This window comes from Bubalus kerabau, chromosome 11 (genome assembly GCF_029407905.1).
Source record: "Bubalus kerabau isolate K-KA32 ecotype Philippines breed swamp buffalo chromosome 11, PCC_UOA_SB_1v2, whole genome shotgun sequence".
NCBI lineage: Eukaryota > Metazoa > Chordata > Mammalia > Artiodactyla > Bovidae > Bubalus > Bubalus kerabau.
This window is the reverse complement of record NC_073634.1, coordinates 101,450,318-101,470,596: the sequence shown is the minus strand read 5'-3', so window position 1 is coordinate 101,470,596 and position 20,279 is coordinate 101,450,318. Positions and strand designations below refer to the sequence as shown.

The 20,279-nt window shown below is 57.2% G+C and overlaps 1 protein-coding gene and 1 non-coding gene across 3 annotated transcripts in view; one reads left to right on the top strand and one right to left on the bottom strand.

The window, feature by feature from the left end:
* Positions 1-2,248: 2,248 nt before the first annotated feature.
* On the bottom strand, positions 2,249-2,321 carry TRNAS-GGA (transfer RNA serine (anticodon GGA)). The gene has a single exon. It is a non-coding gene; the product is annotated as a tRNA-Ser (tRNA).
* Positions 2,322-5,247: 2,926 nt separating this feature from the next.
* The window catches only part of EEIG1 (estrogen-induced osteoclastogenesis regulator 1), a 36,726-nt gene continuing 21,694 nt past the window's right edge, over positions 5,248-20,279 (top strand). For both annotated transcript variants that reach the window (XM_055541253.1, XM_055541252.1), the window contains exon 1: positions 5,248-6,324. In XM_055541253.1, the coding sequence (XP_055397228.1) occupies positions 6,179-6,324 (146 nt within the window). In that variant the 5' untranslated portion in view covers positions 5,248-6,178. The remainder of the gene's footprint in view (positions 6,325-20,279) is intronic.

The window sequence follows — 20,279 nt, the reverse complement described above, 5'->3', positions numbered from 1 at the left end:
GGAAAGCCCCATAAATATGTCCATTTTTCTTGACAAAAGTAAGCCGATCCTTTACATAGCTTTACAAATACATCCTCTGTGTTTGCTTTGCCACAACAGAGTGGATATCTCCTCCTCGACACACACATCTCCTTCTTAACAGCTGAGAGCATCTCACTGATGATGCTTCCCTTCATTCCACAAATATGTATGTATTTAACGCTACTGTGTACCAGGCATTGTCCCAGAAGCTGAGGATGGAGCAAAGCACAAAACACATTACTTTCCCTCAAGGCCTCCCTCTTCCTACTGCCAGACATCAGGTTGCTTCCAATATTTTCGTGTAATATATAAGGGTGCAAGCCCATCTTGCACATCTAATTGAATGCATGTGTGAATATTGCTTTGGCTAATTTAATTTTTTTAATATTTATTTTTATTTATTTATTTGACTGTGCTGGGTCTTAGTCATGGCACTTGGGATCTTTAGTTGCAGCATGTGATATCTTGTTTCCTGACTAGGGATAGAACCCAGGCACCCTGCAATAGGAGCTTGGAGTCTTAGCCACTGGACCACCAAGGAAATCCCTGGGCAACTTACTGAAAATGGACTTGTGCATATTGGATTTTGATAGTTATTGACGACACTGAGGAGTTTAAAGTATGAGGTGACAAGGTTAAATCTTCAGTCATCCATCTACTCATCTATCCATGTAGCTATCCATTCATATATGGGGCTTCCTAGGTGGCTGGGTGGTAAAGAATCCACCTGCCAATGTAGGAGACTCAAGAGACATGGGTTTGATCCCTAGGTCGGGAAGATTCCCTGAAATAGGAAATGACGATTCACTCCAGTACTCTTGCCTGGAAAATCCCATGGACAGAGGAGCCTGGTGGTCTGCAGTCCATGGGGTCGAAAAAGAGTCAGACACAGCTAAGCAACTGAACATGCGCATCCATCCAAATATACACACATACATCACATATATATGCATCTGTCTATGCATCAATTCCTTAGGCAACCCTTTCCTGAGTGTCTATCATGTGACAGGCCATGAACTGGATGTGGGGACACCATGAGTGAGGTGTCTGACCCTTGAGGCTCACGCTGTAATGAGAGAGAAGAAAAATACCATCACAAGAGTTTGTCCAGCGTCAGATAAAGGTAGGGATTCTCTAAGGGCACACCTCTTTCTCCAGCTGTGTTTCTGTTCTACAGGCCGATGCCCAGGCAATTCCTCCCATTCCCCTTTATTCCTTCTTCACTCCTATCCCAGTGCTCATGCTCACTTGCTGTTGTTTAGTCTATCAGTCATGTCTGATTCTTTTGCAACCCCATGCTGTAACCCGCCAGGCTCCTCTGTCCGTGGGATTTTGCAGGCAAGAGTACTGGAGTGGGTTGCCATTTCCTACTCCAGGGGATCTTCCCGACCCAGAGATCAAACCCGCATCTCCTGTGTTACCTGTGTTGCCAGCAGATTCTTTACTCGCTGAGCCACCGGGGAAGCCTGGTTCTTTTCTATGCACACATTAAAAAAAAAGATGCATGTTCAGTCATGTCTGACTCTTTGTGACCCCCCTGGACTGTAGCCCACCAGGCTGCTGTGTCAATGGAAATTTCCAGGCAAGAGTACTGGAATGGGTTGTCATTTCCTACTCCCAGGGATCTTTCTGACCCAGGGATCAAACCTGCATCTCTTGCGTCTCCTGCGTTGGCAGGCGGATTCTTTACTGCTGAGCCACCAGGGAAGCCCATATGCTCACATAACTCCTGCCTTAAAGAACCTGGTGGCATTCAGTCAAATTCAAAATCCTGGGAATATTAAAAAGTTCTAGTGGGTAACTTTTATCTCCACTTCACAGGAGTTCCCTCTGTCTTCCCGTTGTTTTGGCTTCACCCTGGTCTGAGCCACCAGTTTCCCATCGGAATGGCTGTAACAGCCTCCTCACCTGCCTGCCTGCCTGCCTGCCTCTGTTCTTGCCTGCTGACGTTCAATCTGTTCTCCAAAAAATGGAAAAAACTGGCAAGAACTTGCAAAAAGGTATTTGGATCTTGTCACCCACCTGCTTATATCCACCAATGGTATCCTTTTGGGCTTAGAATGGAGTCTACACTCCTTCCAGGCCCACAGGTCTCAAATGAGCTGATTCCTGAGTGACTCCATACCTCTCTCTCCTCCCTCTATGCGCTCCCCTCTGGGCTCCTCTGTCCATGGGATTTTCCAGGCAAGAATCCTGGAGCAGGTAGCCATTTTCTTCTCCAGGGCATCTTCCTGACCCAGGAATCGAACCTGGGTCTTCCACATTCCAGGCAGATGCTTTACCATCTGAGCCACCAGGGAAGCCCTCCAGGCACACAGAGTCCTGGAAGCATGCCGGCTCTGCCTCTGCTCCCAGAACTTCCTGTGCTTGGGGTCTGGGCTGAGATAACGCCTCACAGAGGCTTTCCTTGACCACTGCATCTAAATCAGGACGAGTCCCAATCCATGTATCCTCTTTCACAGTGCCCTGAGAGCCCTTCTCCAAACCACTTTTGTTTGTTTTAATGTTTATTTATCTGTTTATTTTATTACTTTTGGCTGCTCTGGGTCTTTGTTGCTGTGTGGGCTTTCTCTAGTTGTGGCCAGCGGGGGCTACTTTTCATTGCGGTGGTTTCTCCTCTTGCAGAGCACAGGCTCTAGGCACGTGGTCTCAGTAGTTGTGGGTTCTTATCCACTGCACCACCAGGGAAGTCCTCCAGACCACTTACTTGTCTGAATTATCTTGTTAGGTACTGGTTTCCTTATATATCCGGCCAGGGCCTCAGGGAGGAAGTACAGGTTCTACCTGGGAATTTGGGGGGCTGGAGAAGTGAGGAAGTGCCGGCCTGGAGCTCCCTGCTGACTGCTCACTCAGAGCCCCACATCCTTCCAGGGCTGAGCCTTTTGCAGGCACAGCCTCTTGAAGTCCTCACAACATTCTGGAAAGGTTGGTATTCTTATTCCCAGTTTATAGGTAAAGAAACTGTGGCTCAGCGATGGGAAAGTTTAAAGTGTCTCCTTCAGGGTTCCTTCCTGTGCACAGAAAACTACACCCAAAGTGTATGTGACGCTGGTGGTCAATGTTGTGTCGGCCAGATTTCAGCCCCTGCTCTGTTGGCACCAGGGCAAGCGGTCCTAGCCAGACCATACTGAATCCCCTCTCTATTCAGAGCCCCTGAGCTCAGATGTCTGAAACCAAAGCCATACTACTAATATGCATCAGGGCCAGGACACTAACTCAGGCTCGTCTCACCCCAAACATGGCATCCTGCCCTGGCGCCTAGCTCTGTCCCAGGACCCATCTGGGAAATGAGGGAAAGGAAACTTCCTGGGTTCCCAGCCTTGACGCGGCAGAGAGATAAATACCCTACCGGAGCTAAGTCTGGCAGCCAGACCCACCCCGCTTCCTGTTGAAGTCCGGGGTTACTCGCGGTCACAGCTGAGAAGTCAGCCAGGGACATCCTTCACTAGCTCTCTCCTCTGAAATCTCCTCCTGGGATCAGGTAGCCACAGGTCCTTCCCCTGTGAAAGGGGCCCAGCCAGGATTAGTGAAGAAACTCCCACCTCATCACAGTCAGCACAGTTTAGCACTCTCAAGTCTATGCTCTGGGGTCAAGACCCAAGTCAAGTAATTTAAACTCTCCAGATCTCAACTTCCCTGGCTGTAAATGGGGGCACATAATAGTACTGGGAGCTGCTATTATCATTTTTCTCCTATCTGGCTAGCAGTGTTTTTGAAATTACAGGATAAACTGGAAAAAAGTAGAAGCTGCCCACTATGCTATGCCTGGGAATCAGGAAGAAATCAGAAATCTGAGTCCTGAGATACATTTCCCAACCAAACTCATCCCCAAGTCCACTTGACTCTGTCTCTTGAATGCCTCTCAGACCCCGGTTTTCCCTCAGTGCTGTGGTTCATTGTCATCACCTCTTGCCTGGATCGCCGCAACAAGCCCCTCATCCCTGTTTCCCATCATCTCTCTTCCACACTCTCTATAGTCAGAGCAAACTTCTTGTAACAAAAAGTAAATCTGTCTGGGTCACTTAAAACGTGTGTGTGGCTCCCCTCCTTATACAAGACTCTGCTAGATCCAGCCTCTACAGGCCTTCCAGCCCCACCTCTTGGCCCCTGCCTCCCTCAAAGAGCCACAGTGGAGCAGCATGCAGGTACCCACAGCTTTCTGCAGGCACTGGACTCTCTGGCTGCCAGGCCTCTTGAGGCTCCATCTGCCTGGACCCTGCCTGACCCAGGGAATGCATCCTGCCAGTGGCTAGGATAACTTTGTGAGGCCTTCTCTCTGCGTCCCCTTCCTCTCCACTCCTGCCAGCACTGAGCTTCCCCAGTTCCCTCTATGTCCCCGATCACTGTCCTCATTCACCAGATTTGTCTCTGCCTGGGTCCCTGTCCGCTTTTCCATCTGATCTTGAGCTTGGGAAGGTTGGAAATGGCGGGTCCACCAGGCTCACTCCTAAATGCCAGCCTGGCACACAGCAGATTGCCCCTGAACATTTGGGGACTAAATCAATGAACTGCAGTGTGGAAGGCCTGGAACCTAAAAAGCTCCCGAAGTGAGTGGTCTCTGCGTCCAGGGCAGTTAATGCAGTCAGGGAGATCAGCCATACTGGGTAAGATGCTAAGCAACAACTAAATGCTTATATAGTAGCTTGGGACGGGAGAAGCTGGTTCTATCACCGGTTGCGTGATGAACTGCTTCAATTCACCCCCTTGGCGAAGGCTTTGCAGGCATTTCCCTCTTGGGTGCTGAGAACTAGGGATGTGAAGCCAAAGAGCTGCTCATGGTCTAGTTCCGGCCACCTCTCTGGGTGTGTTTTCTGAAAAATGAGACTCTGCCTTCCGGGCCTAATCTAGTGGTCAACGAATTCAAGTCTGGGAAGACACTGGAGGGCCACTTCAGTCCTGGGGCTCATTTTATTTCTTCTCTTCATTGTTTCTCCTTTTTTATTTGCTCACGCCCTCCTAGCTTGCATGCCTGTCCCGGCTTCCCGCCCCACGACCTCCCACCGCCTTCCCAGGGCCCCTCTCCCCGTCCCTCCGCTCCGCCTTGATCGAGGAGGCGGGCCCAGATGGGCGACAGACCAATCCGAACGCTAAGAGGTGCCTTGGCCTCCCGCGAGTCCCACCCCACGCCGCCATCCGCCAATCACGCCCCGCGGCCGCCCCACCGGGCGGCCCAATCGTGGGCGGGCTGAGCCGCCGGCGCCCCGCCCCTCCCGCGCTCGGCGGAGGCTCCGCGGGCGGCAGCACGGGGGTCTCGGCATTCTCCCAGCGGCCCCGCGCAGCGTCGGGCTCGGGAGGCGGCGTCGGGGGCGCGAGCGGCAGCGCTCCTGTTCGTGGGGTGCGGGCCAGAGGCGGCGGGTGAGGCGGGCGCCACCGGCCGGCCGGAAGGGCGCCTCAGCTCCGCCAGGGACCGCGGCGCGGGACCCAGGACCAAAGAGGAGGCGGCGCCCCTGCTGCCTGGAGCCCGGCCGGCTGCCCGCCGGGAGGGGGCCGTGGCCGGACGTTCCCGGCCCGGAGCTCCCCGAAGCACCTCTCGGAGAGAGGGGGCCTCCCCGCCCCCCGCAGCGCTCTCGACCGCCCCCTGGGGGTGCCCTCGGCCTCCCCGGACTCACCTGCGCCGCTGCCTGGCACCCAGGTGCGGGGGCGTGGGCGCGGCGTGGGCGCCACCCCCGGCCGCCAGCGGGGCGGGGGCGGGGCCGCCCTCGGCCCTCAACCGGGCCGCCCGTCGCCTTCAGTCTCACGGTCCGCCCGCCGCGCCTGGTCGCGCGGCGTGAGCTCTCCGGGGACCGCAGCTCTCGGGATGCTGTCCGCCAGCACGGCCGCTCGCGCGCCGCCCGCCACCCCTGCCCTTGACTCCTGGACCATGCCCCAATGTTTACATGGCCGGTGAAGCCCCCGGCCACTCGGAACCCGTCCAAGCCCCAGCTCCCTGAGGGTGAAGCCTGCCGGCCTGCGAACTGGACTGGTCGTTCGGACCCGGGGCTTCCGGACTCAGCTCCCCATCCGCTCTGCTGCCTCAACCACCATCTGGGCGGGATCCGGCTCTGGTGTTTTGAGGAGGGGGTGTGGTGGTAGGGAAAAGAATCCTGGGGATTTCTGGTTCCCCCTGCTTTTTTTTTTTTTTTTGGCCTTCGGGGCTTCAGACTCAGGGAACTCGCTCATGGCTTTCTTGATGAAGAAGAAGAAATTCAAATTCCAAACCACTTTCACCCTGGAGGAGCTGACTGCAGTCCCCTTCGTGAATGGGGTTCTCTTCTGCAAGGTCCGGCTGCTGGATGGCGGGGACTTTGTCAGCTTGTCATCAAGGTAGGAGCTGGGGCAGTCTTGCCTGCGTGCGGGGTGGGCGCAAAGAGGGGTGCAAAGCGGGGTTTGAGGAGCTAAATCTAGCCACTTGGCAGGTGTGGAAGTGCCCCCTGGGGCCCAGAGGAGTCCTGGAGATTATGCGTGTCTGGGGCAGGTTTGCACAAGGCAGGACTGAGTGATCTGGGAGGTCTGGGCCTGAGGGAAGCTGGCAGGGTGCGGGGCACCCACCTACAGGTGACCAGATGGATACCTGGTGGGTAGGGATGTCTGTTCTTTCAGCCCCCGCTCGGGGCCTTGCACACACACAGCCCACAGTAGGCCCATTCTGCAGACTTGCAGGCAGAGCCCAGCGGAGTTTGGCCTTGAAGGGCTGAGAAGGGGAGAGTATTCCAGGGCATCTTGCACCCAGCTGGCCGCTCAGGCTGTCATATGATTTAGAGCCCTTGCCAGCCACAGGTTCCCTGGCACTCCCTGACGCCCGGGAAGGTCCGGCCCCCCGGGCACTCTGTGTCTGGCTGGAGGGTGAGGGCTGGATTTTGACCCGCCTAGCCCCCTCCGAGTGACCGTCCTCTTCTGGCTGGAGCTGGACTGCTTTGCATTGCAAATGCCCTTGTCACGGAGGCTGCTGCCCTCGTTGAAAGAAAGAAGCTTGGTCAAGTTTAGTTTTGTGTTCTTCTCCATCCTGCAGTCCCAGCCGCCCAGCTCGTAGCTGAGAGCGGCCCGAGTTCCCAAGCTGTGCCCACTGCCCGGCACCCCCCAGCTCCGTGGGTCACATCGTCCTGGAGTGTGACAGATGGGAGTTGGAGTCTCAGCTCGGCCACTTTCTGGGCCCAGTACAGGTCTCTCAGTCCCAGTTGTGGAGAAGTTTCAGCAGAGAGAACGTGGTCCAGGGCCTGTGATTCATTGGCTGGGCTGCCCCTTCGCTCCTCAGGCCTCCTTGTGAGCCCAGTTAGCTGGGGCTGCCCCATAGTTGTGAGATGGGGTTGCCTGTTACAGGTGGAGAAACTGAGGCCCCAAAAAGAGGAAGTAAGTGGTCTGCCAGGGACCCCACAGGAGGCAGTTGTCGACTAAACTCGGCCTGTTTGGAGACCTATTGGATGAATCTGGTGGTCCAACGTTCCGCTAGGAGGAGAGAGAGGAGGCCTATAGCCTAACCCAGATTTAGGAACCTCCGGTGTGGAACGGGGCGGAGCGCGCCTTCTCTGTGCACTTGGGCCAGCTCGCTAGGGCTGGGAGCTGCTTATCTGAGGAATTCAGACAAGGACTGCCCTTTGCTGTGGGGGTGGGAGCCTGTGATCCCGCCGGCCACACACAGAGCAGCCCAACCTTTCTGGTAAAGAGTATGCTCAGAGCTGGGGCCTGGGGTGTCGGCCCCTCACTGGCTGGGTGACCTAGGGCAAGTTACCTAACCTCTCTGATTCCAGAGACCAGCAAGTTAAGTTATTGGTCCTTTGTACCCTGTTTTACTAGTACCTCTCACTTAACCCTTTGATTATGCCATGGAGCAGAGTGGAGGTTGGTTGGCCGGGGGTGCCCTGTAAGATTATTCCCGTTTTATAGAGGTGGAAACCGAGGCTCGGAGAAGGAGTAATTTGCCTGTGTTATGGCAGCAGAGGCCAGATTCAAATTCAGGATGCGCTTTTAGCCACTACCGTGTTCTACCTTTGCGCCTTAAGTTTCTTTTTCTGTGAAATGGGAGGTCATACCCACTACCACAGTTGTGACGGGGAATGGGTAATGTATGTACCGCGTCCGGCAGGCAAATCGCTGCAGCCGCTGCGGTTACTATGGTAGAGGGGTCCAGGCCCAGGCCCCTCCTCGATCTTGGGGGTACCAGCTGGAGTCAGCAGTGGGGGTGCTCTCATCTGAGCTGAGGGTTGGGGGCAGGGTCTTGGATTCTACTGAGAAGTCAGTATTCAGCCCCAGGCTAAAGTCTCAGCTGGGCTTCCCAGGCCCTGGGGCCCCTGCCACCCTACCTGTCAGCCTTTCCATTGCCCCAGACCTGCCCCCTCATGCGGGAAAGTCTGAAAAATTCCAGATCTCAGCCTGCAGCATCTGGATTTCTCCTCTTTCTCCCCTTCTTCCCTCTTGGCCACGGGCCATGGATTCCCTAAACCCGGCTGAGTCTCGACAGCCTTTGCCAACCCTCACCCTGGATGAAAGCTGAGTGGGATGAGGAGGGAAGAGCTGGCACTGAACCCCATACAGCTAGGCACGAAGTGGGCTCTGGGTACCTGTTCGCTGCTGGGCAGGTGTGGCTGGAGGGAACAGACATGTTGGGACCTGAGGCTGCTTAGAGGCGCTTTGGCGTTTTCTCAGGAGATGAGGGTTCCTAGGTTCCTACCCCATCCACTCCCTTTCCACTCAACCTGATCTGCCGCCTGGGAGCCCCTCCTCACAGCGCCCCCCCACCCCGCCCAGGGGGCCAAAGCCCCGTTGTTTTGGAGTTGGGGTAGGGTCAGGGGTATGAGACTTGCTTAGGTGATCGGTGTACTGCCCCAACCTCAGGGATCCCTGATGTGGTCCAGAAAGCAGGGGTAGTGGCAGCATGGGAGGTGTCTGAGCGAAGCAGGCCTGAGGCCCCACTCCTGCAGCAACCACACGTCTAGCTTAGAGTGTTTCCCTGTGTGTTGGGTGCCATGGCAACAGCCGGGTACACAGCTCCAGCCTGACCCAATTTGAGCAGGTAGAACAGGTGGTTCGTTGCACTGTTTCCCCAGCCTCACCTCTCTGAGGCCTCCTTACGAACCGTGATCCTCATGGTTACCAGGTTCTGTGCTGCGTGCCACGCCGAGTGTTTCTGCACACAGAGTGTCTGTTAATCCTCTCGGCCATCCGGAGGCGTCACCTGGCTAGAAATGCAATTGCAAAAATAACCATTTTATCATTAGGGTTTAAGCTGCCTTCGATTGGGCACTGTGAGACGTCAGGGACCCGCTAAACACCTAGAATGTGTGATCTGCTGAGTCCTTAAACCCCACCCCTGAGCTGATGAGGAAATTGGGGTCAAGAGACCTAAAGTGGTAGACCCGCATCACCTCGCCGGGGCCTGGCAGAGCTGTGATTTAGACTTGGTGGCCAAGGGCCAGAAGCAGCTGCAGGCCCGTGTGATGTCCCCAGACCTTGGAAGGAGGTTCTTTCCCGTGGGCTGGGTGCAACAGGGAAATCCAGATTGGGATCGCTTCGAGGCACTGGACTCGATCTGGTGAGATCTGAGGAAAAGGGGCCTCGGGGCCGCAGGTGGGGATGGAGCCAACGTCGTTGCTGTGAACTCAGTGCCAGGCACGGGCTGGCACTGGGGCACAGTGGGCATTTGCCAAGGTCTCTGCCCAGAGGCCTTCTAAGCAGATGCATCCGAATGGCATCTGGGAGGCTTTCCCAGGGGTCCCAGGAGGGACGCATCCCAGCCAAGTCTTGTGAGCCGGGAAGCCGTGGGCCAGGTCGTGGTCTCCCCAGGGCAGGCCAGGCGCAGGCTTCCAGTTTTGAGCCAATCTGTCTTTCAGGCCGGAGGAATCCCAAACATCCTGAGAGGTCTGTGTGCCTGCCTGGCACTGGGCCTGCGGCCTGCCCTGTGCACATGGCTGGTGGTGGGAGGGAACGAGAGGGAGGCGCGGATCTACCGGACAGCAAGGCCCCTGTGGAGGGGACAGGCAGAGCGAGCCTCCTGGGCCAGTGGATGGGGAAACTGAGGCTGGGGGTAGAGAAGTTACTACTCGTTCAGGGTCACCTCGTAGGAGGAGCTCATGGCACAGCTCTGGTTGGCCCTGACCTCTTCTCGGGTGCCTCAGAGCCCCTCTTTGCATGAAGGGGCAGGCTGGGCCAGGGAGAGACCAGGGGCTCTTCCTGCTCTGGACCTAGTGCCAGGCTGTCTAGAAACAGACACATGACTTGGGTGGGCTCCCACCCTGTACTTTCTTCTGTGACCGCTTTCAGTTTTCAATGATTTCTTCAGTGGGGTTTTCACCGGGGCAACCTTTTGAAAGGGGGCACGCCTGCTCACAAGATGGACGTTGCCTTCCTTCCGTGGGCCTGGCCATGAGCAGGCCGGGATGGGAGCCCTCTGTGGGTTGCTTGGGATTTGGAGGGGTCTGAAGAAGAGCCTTGGACAGGTCAGCTCTGCAGCTGGAGGCCGCGGGCCCGGGGAAGCCAGGCCTTTTACACACACACCTCGGGCTTGGTGGGGCCTCGCCCTTCCTCCATGGAAAAGGCTGCAGACGCCTCTCGAACCTGCTGGCTCGCACGGCAGGCTCTCCCGCACATCTTGGTCTGGAGATGGACTCATGGTTCTGTCTCTTGGGCCCGAGGGGACAGAGATGTGGGGGTGCAATGGGACCCCTAGGTAGGTGGGGCCACCACTTCCTTTCACAGACTGGGCGGGGAGGGCAGAGGAGGAGGCCGGCAGGCCCGGGTCCCTACTCCGCGTTTACTGAGCACCCTCTTGGACCCGGGCTTCCAGAGGTGACTGGGAGCAGAGAGCCCAGCTCCTGGGGGTTCCCCATGGCAGGGGGGTGGGGGGCAGTGCGTCTGGGGGCCTCACAGACTTCACAGCCAGGCACACCTGGGAAGGGTCCTCCCAGGACCAACTCGGGAAGCCTTTCTATTCGGTCATCTGTCTGCTTGACAGATGTCGACTGGGCACCCACCCCAGGCTGGAGATGGTCCTTGCCCTCATGGAGCTTATGCTGGGGTTTTGTTGCCCTGTACAGGGGTCTAACAGGTTTTGACAGCATAAAAAGGAAAAAACATCTTTTAAATCAGTGCATCTGGTGACCGTGTCACGTGGCAGCGTCTGGCCCAAGCTGCCTCTTCTGTGGGCTGCCTGCTCTGGGCTCCCCCTGACCCCTCCTCACGCCCTTTGGTCCCTGGTGGTGATCTGCCTGGTCCCCAGGGCCCCTGTGGGAGGCCTTCCTTGGGCAAGCTGGGGCCTGAGGAGGCGGGCACTGGTAGTGAGACATCTTGCTGGCACCCGGGTCGTGGCTTCAGGCCAGTTGTGGGCTCCCTTGGGGTCAGACTGCGGCTGGTGCGCTTGGTGAGGCCTGAAGCCGTCCAGCCTGTTGCCTGGCCTTGGTGTGTGCTCCCGGGGCCTGGCCTCTGCCGCCAGCTGGCCGCACCATTGGCAGGTGCCACCCTGGCAACCCTGGCCACATGCCTGCCTGCCAGCCTGGCAGTGGCAGAGCCCTGACCTGAGGTGATCGGGCCCTGTGGAGCCGGGGCTGTTCCCCGAGGCCTGTGCCTCACATTGAGCTCAGTTCTGGGAACCTCTCTGGCCCGGGATTTGCAGCAGCGTCCACACCGAGTGTCTGAGGGCCTGGAGAGGCTTTAAACTCTGCTTGCTCAGTACTCGGAAGTCCTGACTTGCATTCTGGAAGCCCTGTCTGGGCTGCTGGCGTATCTGCCCATGGATCCTGGGAGCTTGGGGACTCGGTGTGTGCAGTCTGGTGACCCTGCAGTCGCTAGCCTGCTGCTGAAATGAGCAGTATATCACCCATGGCAACCAATATAGATTTATCCTCATCTCATCACACAGCCCCGGAAGGTCTGAGCAGGGGAGAGACGTCAGATTCACTTAGAACGAGACCTGGAAGTGATGTGGGCCGCGGACAAGGGCTTTCACTCTTCGTTATCCACCTGGCCTGGCAAGTGCTAGGGCTTCTGGGGACACCAGACCTGCCCCCAGGGCCTCAGTGTGCTCTGTGACCCCAGGGCTGTCCCCACCGCCCCCAGGCCTTCCGGCTCTCCATGAGGTCGCACACTGTGCCGTTGGTGGCCTTGGTAGGCCTTAAGTCGCCCAGCCCGTGGCCCGGCCTTGGTGTCTGCTTGGGGCAGTCGTTGCAAACCCTCAGCCTCTGCTCTGAGCTGCTTTTGGTGCCCAGGCTTGGAACAGACAGCTCTCAGATGCAGGCCTGGAACCATCGGCCCCTCCATCTGCCCAGATGTCAGTGGGGAGTGGCCAGCCCACGGTTGGGAGAAAGGCGCCCTGCTGGAGGACGCACTGCCTGTTTGGTCCGGCTGGAGGCTTGTCCCCCCAACAGACCCGGGGAGGACATACCCGTCCTCCTCTGCTTCTTGTCGCCCGTTCGACCCTGGGCATGGGCCTCAGCCCTTCAGCCTCAGGAGCTGCCCGCAGTGTTCTTGGGAGGACGCGGTGAGATAATGACCATCAGAGGTCCAGCTCGTCCCCAGCTGAGTCAAGGCGGTGGGCTGGATGGAGCCACCTTCAGTTGTCCCTCTGGCCGGGGAACTGCCCTAGGGGCCAGGACTGACTGGGGTGCTGTCTCCGTCTCAGGATTCTAGGGATGGTGTGGGGAAGAGTTCCTTCTGGAAGGCTGGGAGCCGGTGAGCTCCCAAGTGTCTAAGAAGCTGGGCCTCACACTGGAATTCAGGGTGCCCAGTGTGGGGTCTCTGCACTTTCTCGCCTTTGCTGGCTTGAACCTGCTCTGTCTTGCGGGGCTTGGCTCCAAGCCAGGGAGAGCTGGCGTGCTCCCCTGGGTTGGGCTGGGCTAGGGGGGTGTGGGGGCTTCCACACAGCAAGTGCAGAAGGAGGGAGGGGGCCTTCCGCACAGTCAGTTGTGGGACCCTCGCTGGGAGACAGAAGATTGCTCCCCGCCCGAGGTAGAGGGCAGACTCTGTCGGGGCCGGGGGAGCAGGGGGCAATGCCAGGGTCCCTGGGAGGCCCTCGGGCTGCCTGACTTTACCCCACCTTACTCCTCTAGCTGTTTGCTTCTGCAGCTGCCCTGTCCTCAGACTCCATTTCCCCGCTTTACATGGCCAAACTCCTGCTCAGCCCAAGAGCGCCCTCCCCTGCGAGGCCTTCCCTGGCCCCACTTTTGGCTTTGTGCACCCTGGTGGACCATGCCTCTTAGCTCCAGCCCCAGCCTTGGCATGGCCTCTGTTGCATTTTAGTCCTGGGGCCTTGTGCCAAGGGCAGGCACTGGCGTGGGCCTGGGACGTTTCTCCCTTGGCCCTGAACCAGCGTGGGTGCTGATGGTGATGGACCAAGTGCCAGTCACCGCCAGCTGCCTGAGCCCAGGCCCTCCCCACCCTGGTGCCAGGGGTATCAGCATGTGTCAGGAGCAGCCCTCGCCGCCTACCGGGCAGCTGGGCACCGCCTTGGGGCTCAGATGCTGCGATTGAGAGGCAGCTAGGGGCACCGGTGGGTTGTGTTGGGTGTGGAGACCGGGGCTGCTCCTAGCGGGGTGGGGAGGAGGTGGAGGCTGGTCCCTGCCCCCGCGTCTGCCCTTGGACCTTGGCAACTACCCTCTGACTCTGTAACCACAGCCAACAGCCTTGTCCACCGTGTCTGCTCTGGGCTTCCTCATCCATCCAGCAGGGCAGGGGGTGCTCAGGAAGGGGGAAGGAGGGCTTCCTAGATCAGGGCTTACCTGCCCAGCCCAGGGCCAGGCACGGGGCAGCTGAAACCAGACTAAACCTGCCAAGAGGGATGGCGGTGCACGCCTGGAGCCTGGGAGGCCGCCGGGGAAGGCAGAAGTCTGGATCCTTCTCGCACGCAAAGGCACCCTTACCTCCCACCACTTCCTCTGTGAGAGCACCCCCACCCCCAGTCCCCCAGGACAAGTTCCTGAGCACCTTCTGGGTGTGGGGGGGCCCGTGCTGCCTCCTGGGGTTACTGCCCTGCCCCCCGCTGTGTCCCGCCCCAGGCAGGATGCTGGGCTTGGGAGTTTGGGGAGCCATGGAAAGACGTGAATCAGAGCTGTATTGTAGAACCCCCAGGGGCAGCCATGGGCTTGATCGCTTGGGACTCCAGGTGGCAGGAGGGGAGGCGGCATCAGCTGATAGGAGCGGTTTCCCACCTCTGTCATCATGGAATGATTAAAAACCAAACTCCCAGCCAGCCACGCAGCAGCCGTTGCCACTCACAAGGACAGTGCGGCAAACAACACTGAGGGAAGGAAGCCAGACCCAAGAGCGTGCCGTGCCGGGCCAGTTATATAAAGTTCAAAAGCATTCTGATTAAAACCACCCATCCTGATAGGAGTCAGGATGATGCTGGCTTGGGTTGTTGCGGGGAGGTCGTGTCTGGAGGGGACTTCTGGGACCTGTGAGGTCCTGCTTCTTAGGTGGCTGGTTACTCAGGATTGCTGTGAGAGCCTGCCAGCTGTGCCCCGGCGTGTGCACGTGTCTGTGTTGAGAAGCGGCCTGGGCATGCCCACCCTTTTGATCAGGCCGGGCACCTGTGAGCCTGATGGGGGGGCTGGGGGGGATCCTCTGGTCTTTCCAGGGTCTTTCTGGCTGGGCGGCCTGAACCATCCCTGCCCAAGCCCGATAAGCATCAGTTATGAGCTATAACTCCTCCTGGCAGCTGCCAACAGTCTTCTCTGGCTGGGGATTTTTCCTTCCGCCTCTTGAAACCCTGGCAGGGTCGGCTGGGTGTGGGCCTTGGCGGTTCAGATGGAGGGTGGGCTCCCAAGGCTGCCAGACCACCGGATCTCTCTGAGCCTTGCTTTCCTCTTCCGTGAAATGGGACGATGAGCTCCTTCCTGGTGCTTGGATTAAGTGGGTCACCCACCCTCCTCTGTCCCCATTACGTACCCAGCAGAAACCCTGGCACGGAGTCAGGGCCCTGGAAAGGCTGGCAGTGGTGGCTGTCAGTTCAGGGCCGTTATTGGAGGGGATCCAGGGGTGGGAGTAGGAAGGAAGGGTTCACCTTGCTCCCTCTCTCCCCTTAATTGTTTCTCTTTCTCTCTTCCTGTGCTTCACCCCCTTCAGCAAACATTTGCGATTAGAGCCAGGCTCCTGCCCTGGGCACTGGGCCCAGCAGTGGCAGAGACAGCCATGGCCCCTGACCCAGCGCCCCTGAGCCAGGGGAGGACCATTGGATACATCAGCTCTCCTGGAAGTGCTGAGCACGGGGCGAGAGGGGTGGCACCAGCCACTCCCTCCCGCTCTGGCCCTGACCCTTGTCTTCTCTGGGGGTGGGTCTTTAACTGGGTATTGCCCCTGCATGCAAGAGGAGGCCTGACTCAGGGACCAGGAGCAGTGGGACCACCTGGGGGCAGATCCAGAGGTGGTGATGACCTCTCACCCCTCGAAGACCACTGAAAGCTAGAGTACATGTCCTGACCACAGCTGGAGGCCACTTTCCTGGAGGTGGAAATCTCAGCGCAAGAAGGGTCTAGGGCTCCTTACTGGGAGCCGGACTGTGGATGTCACTGATCTAGTCATCAGAGACCTACTGAGTGCCTCCCTGTGCTAGGTGCCATCCTTAGGACGTGAGAAGCATCAGTGAGTGAAACAGAGGCCCTGCCTCCAAGACGCCTGCACTCTGGGATATAGAAGCTTACTTCCGTTTTCTTTTTTTTTTTTTTGATCACAGTGTGCAGCACGTGGGATCTTAGCTCCCCGAGCAGGGATTGAACCCGTGTCCCCTGCGTTGGAAGTGTAGGGTCTTGACCACTGGGACTACCAGGGAAGTCCTTTCTTTTTCACCCTACGTAGACCCAGAAGGGGAAGTAATGTGTCTGTAGTAGTTGTGAGGAGGGTGCTTTCAGGAAAGGCTCTGGGGCTAGGTAGAGGCTCAGAGGACAGGGACATCCCTGTGACTCACTCGAGTCCAGCTCTTCACGGAACTGAACTCCACAGTTGGGGATTCCTCCCTCCTGTTTCTTCCCTTCCGTGGGTGACTCAGTCTCCACCCAGGTGTGAGTCAGCCAGGAGCGGCCTGAGCATGCCTGGGCTACCTGCCAGTCCACCTTCCGGGATGTCCAAGCCAGGTTCAAGGTCTGCGGAAATGTCCTGGTCCATACATGTCCTGGGGTGGGGAAGCAGGGCCTCCATCAGGGGCCCTGCATGCCTGGTCTTCTTGCTGGATCATCCGTCTCAGTTGCTTCTGATGGTAACGGACATGTCCCCTTTTGTGTGTGTGTGAGCTCTGGTGTGTGCCAGGCCCTGCTCTCTCATTCAGCCTCTTAGCAAACCTGTGAGACAGGGCGGTGACTGAGGTCCAGAGAGGTCATGTGTCCAGTGGGGGCGCAGATCCAGGCCTTGGGCCCCAGTCTGTCTGCCTCCTGCACCCTTGTCTTGTGAACAGTCCTGCTGGGGATCTCAGGGGCTCAGGAAGGGAACCCGCCACCGCCCACACATAGCTGACCCTTTCAGTCAGTTCAGTTCAGTCGCTCAGTCGTGTCCGACTCTTTGCGATCCCATGAATCATAGCACACCAGGCCTCCCTGTCCATCACCAACTCCTGGAGTTCAGTCAAACTCATGTCCATTGAGTCAGTGATGCCACCCAGCCATCTCATCCTCTGTCGTCCCTTTCTCCTCCTGCCCCCAATCCCTCCCAGCATCAGGGTCTTTTCCAGTGAGTCAACTCTTCGCATGAGGTGGCCAAAGTATTAGAGTTTCAGCTTCAGCATCAGTCCTTCCAATGAACACCCAGGACTGATATCCTTTAGGATGGACTGGTTGGATCTCCTTGCAGTCCAAGGGACTCTCAAGAGTCTTCTCCAACACCACAGTTCAAAAGCATCAATTCTTCGGCGCTCAGCTTTCTTCACAGTCCAACTCTCACATCCATATATGACCATTGGAAAAACCATAGCCTTGACTAGACGGACCTTTGTTGGCAAAGTAATATCTCTGCTTTTCAATATGCTATCTAGGTTGGTCGTAACTTTACTTTAAAGGAGTAAGCGTCTTTTAATTTCATGGCTGCAATCACCATCTGCAGTGAATTTGGAGCCCCAAAAAATAAAGTCTGACACTGTTTCCACTGTTTCCCCATCTATTTGCCATGAAGTGATGGGACCAGATGCCATGATCTTCGTTTTCTGAATGTTGAGCTTTAAGCCAACTTCTTCACTCTCCTCTTTCACTTTCATCAAGAGGCTTTTTAGTTCCTCTTCACTTTCTGCCATAAGGGTGGTGTCATCTGCATATCTGAGGTTATTGCTATTTCTCCTGGCAGTCTTGATTCCAGCTTGTGCTTCTTCCAGCCCAGCGTTTCTCATGATGTACTCTGCATAGAAGTTAAATAAGCTGACCCTTTAGCTCTGTTTTTTTACAGTTGAGGGTTCTGAGGGGAGGGAAAGTTGCTACTCTACCCAGCTGTGGATTCTTGCTTTGAATTTTGAGGGCCTGGGCCTGGTTTGAGATTCCAAGATGAGACAGCTGTGGGTTCAGACCAGATCTCCCGGCCACACCTGGGGTAGGTGGCTTCTGTGCCTTGAATCTCAGCTTCCCTGCCTGTGATGTGGGGACGATGGTTCCTACCTCCCAGACTTGGGGTGTGGACTCCAGGAGGTCAGGCAGGGAGAGCTGTCAGTTCAGCGCCCGATAAGTAGGCAGGAAGCTGACATGAACTCCTCCAGGAACATTTCCCCACTCTCCCTTCCACCCTGGATTGACGAGGTTTGGTCCCCAACACCAGCAGGTCTTGCTTGATAGGTTTGGCCCAGGGTCATGCCCCACTGACCATGCACTCTGACCTCATGTGACCACGCCTCCTTTAGGGTAAGACTGGTCTCAAGACTGCGTCTTCTCTAGTATTGAGATTCGTGAAGGGTCAGCCTGCAAAGCTCAGGAACGTTGACAATGCTCCGGAGAACAGCTCTTCTGTCTGGGAGCATTTTCCCAGCAATCCTGCATGGCAGGGAATAGGGGTGGGCTCCTGAGGTAGGGCTTGGGGGTGCAGTTCATCCCTCACCTCTTGAGTGACCTGTGGACTCCCTGAGTGTACGTTTGCTCATCTGTGAAGTGGGTGGTGGTTGTGCCTGCAGAGGGTTCATGCTTGAGCAGCCCCTGACACGAGGCAGAGTACCCTGGAAACGAGCTGGGCTGGGCCACACTTAGTGGGGGGGGGCACCTTCACCCGGGTGCCTGGGTTTGGACCATTCCTGGGTCAAAGCCAGCAAGTTTACTTTGGATCCCTTCCAACAGCCTGCTGTCCTCTTGGGCTCTAAGAGCAAGAGGGAGTGGCCTGTTGCGTCTGCTGAGAATCACATCCCTGCATGTTCACCTGGGAGCTGCCGAGCTGCCTGCAGAGCCTGCCTCTGGGTACGGGCAAGTCTGGAGGGCAAAGCTGGGAGGCAGTGTGCCCATGTCTGTAAAATGGAGAAGCCAGCACCTGCCCACTTTGTTTTATAAATTGTTATAAATTATTTGGTTGCGTCGGGTCATGTGGGCTTCCCAGTTGGCTCAGTGGTATAGAATCCTTCTGCCAATGCAAAAGACACAGGAGACGTGGATTCGATCCCTGGGTCGGGAAGATCCTCCTGGAGTAGGACATGGCAAACCAACTCCGGTATTCTTGCCTGGAAAATCCCATGAACTGAGGAGCCTGGCGAACTCCAGTCCAGGGGTAGCAAAGAATCAGACATGACTGAGCACGCACGCACGCACGCACACTGGGTCTTGTAGGATCTTTCGTTGTGGTGCTTGGGCTTAGTTACTCCACAGCATGTGAGATCTTAGTTCCCAGATCAGGGATCGAACCCACATCCCCTGCTTTGCTAGGCGGATTCTTAACCACGGGACCACCAGGGAAGTCTCCACTTTGGGTTTTTTTGATCCAGCTCAAGGTTTCCGGGCTGGTGAGCGGCAGGATTCGAGGCCAGGGGCGTCCGCCTGCAGAATCTTTCCTCCTGACCCTAATGCTTTCTCACCGCTCCAGAGTGGCCTGACTTCTAGGAACTTCTTGCTGCCTCGTTGCATCCCAGGAGGAGGGGCTGGCCGTGTCAGAACCACAACCAGCTGCTTCCCCCGCACAAGGCCCTGAATTCCTGGCAGGAGCGAGATGCTGCCTGGCCGCCGCGTGGGCCACGTCACTGGAATGGAGGCTCCACCGCCCTGCAGCCCCTGGACGGCCGCCTCGTCTGCTCCCCCGGGGTGGGTCCCTCCCCAGGCGGCTGGACTCGATGCTCTTCAGGGAAGCACAGGCAGATGTTGTCGATTTAAATCGTTTCCTTATAATTCTCTCGCCTCTCCTGGCCCCAGGCTGGGCTTCAACAGCCGGGAACCTTGATTGCATCACTGCGACCACTCGAAACCAGCCAAGGATGGGAGATCACAGAGCCTGAGTGGCTGGGAGTGCAGGCGGGATGCCGTGACTGCCTGGGGTGGGGGTGGGGGTGGGGGTGGAGGCGAGGGATTCACGTGATGGAGCCTTGCTCTGCTTATCTCTCCTCCTAGGGGCAGAAAGGGAGGGACCAGCCCTCCCAGGAACGCAGGAGTGCAGTGGGGCTGGGAGTCCCCAGGGTCCCACTCTGTGCTCACCGACGTGCCCTTTCTTAGCCGGGTGCCCAACTCCTGCCTCGGAATTAACCTGGGAGCTTTTCAAAAAGTCCCGTCCAGGGTCTGCAGCAGTGGTTCTCAACCGGGGATGTCTTTGCCTCCAGAGTATCTGGGGACATATTTGGTGGTCACAGCTGGACTTGTGCCCGTGGTTGGATGCTGCTAAATGTCCTGTGATGCACAGGACACCCCCCAGAAAACCCAGAATGGCTTCAAACGTCTGCAGTGCTGAGTGGAGAAATCCTGCCGTGACAGGCTAGTTCTGGCGGGGCGGGAATCTTGGTTTGTGACAAACCAAAGGCTTTTCAATGTTGATTCGAGTCTAAGAAGCTCTGTCCTCCCAGACCCGGCACCCCCACTCCTCGACTGTGGCTGCGGTGGAGCTGCTCAGCTCTCTGCTGGGCACAAGACAGACAAATGCTTGCAGCCAGCCTGGGAAGGTGAGGGACTGAGGCTGGGTCAGGCTGGAGCCCTTCTATGGCCCCACCCCCACCCCCACTGAGACCCTCTCAACTTTCCTGCTCGGAGACTACTGCGGTCTGTGCTGTGCCTTCACCCCAGATGGCCCTGCTTTGGTCCCTATCTGCAAGGACCCTGTAGATGCGACAGCCTGTGGGCTATAGCCAGCCTGAGGCCAGGAGGTAGCCCTCATGGCACTGACCCCTTGTCAGCTGCTTGATGGAGACTGGGGGCGGTGCTAAGGTTCTG